This window comes from Bos indicus x Bos taurus, chromosome 20, assembly GCF_003369695.1.
Source record: "Bos indicus x Bos taurus breed Angus x Brahman F1 hybrid chromosome 20, Bos_hybrid_MaternalHap_v2.0, whole genome shotgun sequence".
In the NCBI taxonomy this organism is placed as follows: domain Eukaryota; kingdom Metazoa; phylum Chordata; class Mammalia; order Artiodactyla; family Bovidae; genus Bos; species Bos indicus x Bos taurus.
Window position 1 is genome coordinate 3467436 of NC_040095.1, and position 8828 is coordinate 3476263.

The 8828-nt window shown below is 45.3% G+C and overlaps 1 protein-coding gene across 1 annotated transcript; it reads left to right on the plus strand.

Annotated features, from left to right (window-relative positions):
• The first annotated feature begins 741 nt into the window (after positions 1–741).
• Positions 742–5720, plus strand: SMIM23 (small integral membrane protein 23). Its single transcript, XM_027519940.1, has 4 exons — positions 742–819; positions 4948–4999; positions 5198–5265; positions 5508–5720. Exons 1-4 carry the CDS (start codon positions 742–744, stop codon positions 5718–5720), a joined length of 411 nt encoding a protein of 136 aa, XP_027375741.1.
• The last annotated feature ends 3108 nt before the right edge of the window (positions 5721–8828 follow it).

The following is an 8828-nucleotide window of genomic DNA, read 5'->3' on the forward strand; positions in this document are numbered from 1 at the left end:
AAAGAGAAATGAAAGCATTTTTAAAAAATGATGCTGGAGCAAATGGACATCCACAGGCAAAAAAATAAATAAAATTAGAAACAGAAAACAGATCAGTGGTTGCCAGGAATTAGAGAGCGTGAGAGAAGGGGGCAGGGGAGGAGGCAGGCACCAAAGGACAGCACAGGACCCTACAGTTTGGAAATTCTTCTGCATGGTGGTGACTATAGTGGTAGATGCACAAATCTAGCCACGTGACAGAATTATTTAGAATTTAAATACACACACAAATGAATACAATGAAACTGGGGAGACTAATAAGATTGGTAGATTGTATCCATAGCAATAGCCTGTGTTACCATCAGAGGTAACTGAGTAAAGGATATCCAGGATCTCCTATACTCTTTCTTACAACTGCAGGTAAATCTATACTTATCTCAATAAATATTTCAGTTAAAAAAATTTTATCATTTTTGAATTTAAAGACTTGTATTTTATTAAAGATTTGAAAATACAGAAGAGAAAGGATCAGAAAAATCACCATCCTGAAATATAGCCTTTCAGTGTGTTTCTCTTTCCAGTCTTTGTTTTTATATTTATGTGAAAAGCAAGTCAGGGCTAACCATCAGGGTGGTGCAGGGTTGGGGCCTGACTGTCCCCGCCTTCTGTGACATCAGAACTCACAGCCTGAGAGATGCTTGGTGACCAAAAGCCAGGGAGGTGGGGGTACCCTCTTCTACCCAGGCAGCCTGACCTGAGGCCATGGTGGTCCACCAGGTGGGCAGCAGGGGCCGAGTGGCAGCCGAGAGAAGGGGAAGTCGCTGTGAGGACAGGAAGCAGGTGAGGCCAGACCAGGGAACATGGCTCTCCTCCCATCTGGGCCCCCTTGGATGCTCCCGGCAGCCTGTGAGGCCCTCGAAGTCAGGGACAGGCTTTCAGGCTGACTCTCCCTAGAGCCCAACCTGGTGGCACATAGTACAGGGACTCAGGAGCTTCTTCTAGAAGCCGTTACTGACACCTTATCAATTCTCACACTGCCAGCACAAGGAATGCCCTGGAGGGACTTGGGAGTCTTGTTAGCTTCCTGTTGTATCCTGAGTGCCTAGGTTAGTGCTTGGTGCATAACAGGTGCTGAATGAACGAACAAATGAACCAAAATAAACGGGATACTTTACCTAAGTTGGAGACGTCCTGGAGCCTTTGTTCCAAGGGCTGGAATTCAAAATTCACATAGGATTTTGTCAAAATGGAAAATGTTAGCACTTGTGTGCACAGCCTGGTGTGCACAGCCTGGGGCTTCTTCTACTCCTCTCTCTTGGATGTCTTGACATTCCCAAGAGGCAACTGTTATGAACTCATTTACACATGGGTAAAGTGAGATCGGAAAGGCCAGACAACAGAGACACACTGGGATTTGAAACCAGGTACCCCTGATTCCAGAACCCTTAGCAAGGTGACCCTGCACTGCACTGCCTGCCAGATGGGGAAGTAGTAGGGAAGACGGAAAAGGTGGTGGGGACAGTCAGCTGGGCGCTGCACACAATGGGAAGGGGTAGGATTTATTCTGAGATTACTAAGCAGCCATTGCAGGGGTGTAAGCAGAGCAATACACGATGGACCTATATATGTTTTCAAAAGATTTGTTCACTTATACGCTTAATACAACTTTCGACTTCTTTACGCTGGAACTCACTGCGAGATGGAGGCCTTGTGGGGCTCCGGCTGTGCTGCAGTTTTTGCTGAAAAGTGTTCCTCTAATACCAAACCTTAGGAACGCTCCTTCTAGAAAAGTCATGTAAGTTCTGTGGTCCGGGAAACGCTGACACTCTCATTTCTCCCCTAGAGGGTCACACAGCTCCTTCACATAATGAAGGCTCCAACGAGTCCTGCAGCAAGGAAATCCATGTAACTTTACCACAGTATTTTCCAAACTGACTCAACTACAGAGGCCCTGCTTTTGCATTCTTGAAAGACCTTATGGCATATATCAAAATCCATTTTATAGGGACTTCTGTAGGGCATGTGGGTTCAACCCCTGGTTGGGGAACTAAGATCCCACATGTTGAGTGCTGCAGTCCAAAAACAAAGTCCAAAAAAAATCCATTTTACAAATGAATAAACTGAGGCTCAGAGAGAAGAAATGATTTGGCTCAGCCTCCATAACAGCACAAGAGAAGGAGTAAAATTTAATTTTAGTCCGTTTTCCCTGCTTTTGACCTCACTCAGCACAAAAAACAAACAAACAAAAACCAACTTAGCAGCAAGCATGCAGATCAAGACATCATCCTGTACAGCACGTTGACAGAGGAATAGTTAAAGAAATAGAAGAATGTTCAGACCACGGAATGTTCATCAGCCATTATAAAGAATGAATCAGTCTATGTTCCTAGATAGGGTTTCCTTGGTGGCTCAGCGGTAAGGAATTCACCTGCAATGTAGGAGACGGAAGTTTGATCCCTGGATCAGGAAGATCCCCTGGAGAAGGAACTGGCAACCCACTCCAGTGTTCTTGCCTGGGAAATCTCATGAACAGAGGAACTTGGCAGGCTACAGTCCAAGGAGTCGCAAAAGAGTCAGATACAACTTAGCAACTAAACAACAACAACATGTTCTTAGATAGTCTCAGGAAATATTGTTAAGAAAAGAAAAAAGTGCCCTAATCTACAACGATTTCACATTGGGTGTCCACACCCAGGCAGTTTCTACCCAAATCAAAGTATAGAGCATTTCCAAGACTCCTCCAAGGCCCCTCGCAGCTCATACCCCATAACCACGGTTCTGAGTTCTAGCATCACAAATGAGTTTTGCACGTCTCTGAATTTCATGAATTCGTGGAGCAGAATCAGACAGTGTGCCCCTTCATGTCTGGCTTTCTTCACTTCTAGTGTGTCTGTGAGATTCGGTCACGTTGTTACTATGCAGTTTATTTTTATTTTTAAAGTTAACAGCAATTATAACGTTGCTAGTATATATATTTTTAAAAACTATCCAGGAAAGAAACAAATTATGTAAATCTCTTTATCTTCTTTGTTTGTGGTAGCCGGTCTAAATCTTACTTCACAAACTCAGGTACCTAAGAAATGTATTATTTCAAGTCAAATTAAATCTGATTCAACCCACATCTAGTGAGTTGGGAAGAAAGTCAATGTTGGTCACTACTGTCTGCCTTAATCCTCTCTCCACTTCTGTTTGCCTGACTTGGTCACTATCCCAACTCACATTGTCTTTGAAAGCAGGAGTCTCTAAATATCCTGTGCTGAGACCTCCCAGCCACACCGTAAGGCCATCAGGAGAGGGTGCCGGGCCCCTCGCAGACTCAGACTCCCCTTCCACCTTTGCCTACCTCTCCAAAAGGCTCTCTCACTTTTATCCCCCCCAGATCCTGGCATGCCCACCAAAATCTCCTAAATTATCTTGGACTGACCCAAGTACCAGGGAGCAATGTTGTCTTCAGGAAGCCATTTAATTCCTGCACCAGAACCCCAAGGGGTAGACTTTCATTTCCGGCCTTAATACAGTAACTGGGGCCAAACTGGCCCTCACAGTCATTGTAAGCAGCCAGAAAATTGACAAAAATATACAGAGAAACTATTTTCAGATGACGGTAAAGGACAACACAAAACTATAGTCACTGAGGGGAAAAGGAAAGGATGGTTGCCCCAACTCTTTCTCCACAATGGCTGTGCCAAGAGCTAGAGGGCAGACAGAGCCCAGCAGTCCTGCTGAGCTGCAGAGTCTGGGCAGGCGGAGCTGCCAGCCTCTGGAGGACAAGGCCTTGGAGGGAAAGAAGGGCTGTGTGCTGACAGCACCCTGGCTCAGGTGGGGATTGCCATGCTCCTCAGCTGTGGGCCAGGATGTGCATGCAAAGGATTAGCTCACCCATGGCTTACCAGAGGGCAGCTGCTCTGGGGCTGAGAGCAGAGATACTGGAAAGCCAGTTGTGCTGCAGGTAGATGGAATTCTGGGCCAGCTAGAACCAAGAAACTCCTTAACACCACAGGCATCCATTTGAGAGCACACATATCACACATGTATCTGTACACACACACACATTCTATATTTATACACTACAATGTAACTCATCAATAACCCCAAACCCCCAAAACAAGCAGATGTCTCAGAAGTATTATACTGAGTAAAAGTAGCTCAACAAAAAAGAATGTGATATGTGATTTCATTGCTGTGAAGTTACAGGACAGGCAAACAGAGTGACAGAGAACAGCTGAGCGGTTCCCTACTTCAGGGTCGGGGGAAGAGGGAGTTGGCCGCAAAAGCACATAAAGGAATTTTCTAGGATGATGGAAATGTTCTGTATCTTCACTGGGGCGATACTCCGCATGCATGTAGTGGTATGTGTGTGTTCAGTCATGTCTCGACTCTTGCAACCCCCATGGACTGCCAGGCTCTCCTGTTCATGGGATTTTCCAGGCAAGAATACTGGAGTGGGTTGCCATTTCCTTTGCCAGAGGACCCTCCCAACCCAGGGATCAAATCTGTATCTCTTGCATTGGCTAATGGATTCTTTACCTCTGAGTCACTTGGGAGGCCCAGTCCTCAAGTATAGACACTTCAGTCACTAAGTCGCTCTGATTGTTTGTGACCCCACGGACTGAGTATAGACGTTACGGTGCATGCAAAATGTGCGTTTTATCATATGTGAATTATACCACAATAAAGTCGACTTTTTAAGATAGCATTTACAACAAACAAAAAATAAAAGGCAAAAGTGAGGCAAATAATGAAAACAAAGGTCAGCCTGCCTTCTCACCAGGGACAAAGGAGGGAAAATGCCGAGGAAATGTCCACAGGTCACCCTGTTATCTAACCCCACAGTTCCGCGGGTTTTGTAGCGGGCATGTGGGACTCAGGTAAATAGAAAAAGTGAATCCCCGCTCCTAGCCCTCTGTGAGGGAGGCGGGGTGCTCGTCCACCCTCCAGGGACTCACCTCCTCCTCTTCTTGCCCCCAGACGCTGTTGGCACTGCTGATCCTGGTGCTCTATGTGGGCACAGGAGTATCAGGTGAGCACTGTGGAGCACTGTGGAGGGAGGAGCCAAGAGCTCAGAGTCGGGACCGTGATCTGTAGCTGGTTGCACACCAAGGGTACCTCCACAGCTTGCCTTCTCCCATCCTCTTCATCCCCCAGGGATGAACAGCCAAATGTATTCCAACTTCTGCTCCTTTACCTTAGTAAGAGGTGGTGTTCGTACCTGTTTCAGGAAGAAGTTGGGAGGTGTCAGAAAGGATCAGAGAATGTAACTACCCCCAGAATCCTGTGACTTCCCAGGTAACATATTCAAGAAGGGACCTTAAGCTTGGCTGAGGACATCTGAGAAGGCTTTCTGTAGGTGTCATTGATGAACTGGGTCTTGAAGGATAGGTAGGAGTTGGTCTGGTAGAGAAGGTGGGGATGGGTACTTGGGACAGAAGGAAAGCATAGCAAAGGCTCGGGGAACTTGTAGGAACCAGCACAGCAAGAGAGGTCTACAGGAAAATGCTCAAGATACAACCTTGGTGTCTGCCTTTTAGGTGTTTGAATACCAGACCAGTGACTCCCCAGAAGAGCCGATCAAGGTCATGAGGACCTGGTTGAAAGAGAACTTGCATGTTTTCTTGGAGAAGCTAGAGAAAGAGGTGCAAGAGCTGGAGCAGCTGGTCCGGGACCTGGAGGAATGGCTGGATGTCCTCCTGGGAGAGGGGCACCCGGAGCAGCTCTGCTCCACCCTCAGAAATCACCTGTGAGGGCAAGGGCTGAGAGGACCTAGGCAGGAGGCCAGGTGGAGAAGGGAGTGAATATTCCAGGAGTCCCTCTAAGGAGGGCTGGGCTGTGGCACTTGAAGTTGAAGCCAGCCAAGAAAATAAAACAGTTGACACTAAAAACTGTTGGCACCACTGCTGGCCCATGAGATGGCACTAGTGGTAAAGAACCCGCCTGCCAACGCGGGAGGCAGAGGAGACGTGGGTTCCACCCCTGGGTCGGGAAGATCCCCTGGAGGAGGAAATGGCAACCCACTCCAGTATTCTTGCCTGGAAAATTCCATGCACAGAGGAGCCTGGAGGGCTACAGACCCTGGGGTCACACAGAGTCGGACAGGACTGAGCAGCAGGGCTGATGCATGCAAGCTAGGACCAGGTGAGAGACACCCTCCCACAGAGCAGGACTCTGGCAGGCACGACAGCAGCCTCAGAGCCAGCCACAGGGACAGGACCCTTCTCTTCCACTTCCTTGAGTCACTGCACAAAGTTCCTCAGCCTCTCTGAGACACAACTGCCTCAGTAGTAAGAATCCAGGAAATAAACTGCTTCACAGGGTTACAGTGAGGCTGGAACGTGTGTCTGCAGTGTGTGTCTGCCATACAATAGGTGCCTGATAAACAGTTCTCCCTTACTCACATTCCTCCTCCTTCCTCCTTTGAAGTTAGCAGGAGGATGTTGGTCTGGAGTATAGAGATAGTATATGACAACTCAACCTTCTGACACTACTGGTATAAGCATAAATTTTTGGAGCCCTTCTGGAGGGCAAATTGGTGAGAGCTGTCTAATTCCACAAATGCATTTATCCCTTGACCCAGCCATCACTTCAGGGATGTATCAAACACACACACACACACACACACACACACACATATATATATATATTGTGAAATTGCACACTTCATTTCTAACACCAAACAAGCAGAAAAAAAGGAACAGCCCAGATGAAGATGACATCAGCAGGGCAGGTAACAGTACATCCACATAATGAGATCTGCTGTAGCTATGAAAGAGAATGGGGAGGCTTTCCTACTGATGTGGAAATGCATGCAAGGTATGTCATTAAAGAAATAAGGATCTATATTTTACTGTTGATGATGACGAAGTTGTGATTGAATATGGATAAAAATTCTAGATGGATACAACAGAGGGGGAGACTGAAGGGAGTTGAATCGCGGCAAATATATGACAAGAAAGCGAGGATACTTTCCATTGCTTACTTTCACACTTTTCAATTTTCAAACTATGTGAATGTTTTGCCCATTCAAATATTTTTAAAATAAAATTATGTACTATTTTGCTTGCAGACAAGGACTGGAATACAGGGTATATATGCAAAAATAATATCACTGGGCTTCCCAGGTGGCTCAGTGGTAAAGAGTCCACCTACCAATGCAGGAGACACAGGTTTGATCCTTGGGTTGGGAAGATCCCCTAGTAAAGGAAATTGCAACCCACTACAGTATTCTTGCCTGGAAAATCCCATGGATAGAATAGCCTTGCAGGCTACAGTCCATGGGGTTGCAAAAGAGTTAGACATGACAGTAACTGAACAACAACATCATCATGATAAAATTATGAGTGACTTTTAATTTTTTTTTGTCTGTGCCACACAGCACAGTTTGCAAGATCCTAGCTCCCCAACCAGGAATCGACCCTGCGCCCCCTGCATTGGAAACACAGAGTCCTAACTGCTGGACTGCCGGGGAATTCCCTATTTTTTTAAAATAGTGCCATAAGAGAACCTCTGTCTTTTGATTATTTTGATTAAGCAATGAGAATGCTTGTCTAAGATTTTCCCTTTTTCTCCTGACTTCCAGGAAGCTCAGAGTTTAGTGTCTTTTAATGGAATTATAACTGCCTTACTTTTTTTAGGTTATTTATTTCCCCCTTCTTATGTCTTTTTTGTTTTTTATTTTAATGGAATTGTTATATATCTGCCAATTATTGGGACTACCTCCAATTGTTGGAAAGTCATAAGGGTTCCAATTAAAATAATCTCAGAGGATATTGACTTACAAGGAAAGACATAGCAATCCATATGCTGGAGGGAATGAATCAATTGTCATCTGGTTGGGAAAAGTCTTTGCAAATTACGGTCACAGGCTAGCCGGGGGTGAGAAGCAGAATCTGTTTTCTCATTTGCAGCTATTTCCTCCAGAGTTGTACGTGAAAGAGCTGATTGATATTTCCTTTTATTTCGGTTTACTATTACCATACAAGCTGTAGTTACAGATCAAAATTATGTATGTTCTCTGTGTACTTTAAAGGGTTCTCAGGTAGAAATTTTACTATATACAGATTTAGCTTGAAGGCTCCCCAGGTAGCTCAGTGGTAAAGAACCCACCTGCCAATGCAGGAGACACGAGAGATGTACGTTCAATCCCTCCATCAGGAAGATTCCCTGGAGGAGGAAATGTCAACCCACTCCAGTATTCTTGCCTGGAGAATCCCCATGGACAGAGGAGCCTGGTGAGCTACAGTTCATAGGGTCGCAAAGAGTCACATAGGACTTAGCAACTAAACAACAACTCATTTCAGCCTAAGACATATTTTAGATTCTAGCCCCTAACCAAGTTGTAATTCTATTAAATATTGCATCTGTAATATATATGTGTATATAGAGAGATGTATATGTTTATATGATATTTATATATTATATGTATTTATACATAAAAGATAGGTTAGATGTTTGTGTATGTAACTTGGGGGATATGTGGGGGAAAAAAGTAAATAGAGCCTAGATCCTGGTGATGGCTTAGTCAATAAGTCATATCCAAGCCTTGCAGCCCTATGGACTGTATCCTGTCAGGCTCCTCTGTCCATGGGCTTTTCCTGACCCAGGGATCTAACCCAGGTCTCCTGCACTGCAGGTGGATTCTTTACCAACTGAGCCACCAGGGAGGCCAGCATATACACACTACTATATGTAAAACAGACAACCAATAAGGACCCATGGTGTAGCATGGGAACTCTACTCAGTATTTTGTAATAACCTATATGGGAAAAGAATCAAAAAAAGAATGGATATATATATATATATATATCAGTTCAGTTCAGTTGCTCAGTCGTGTCCGACTCTGTGCCACCCCATAG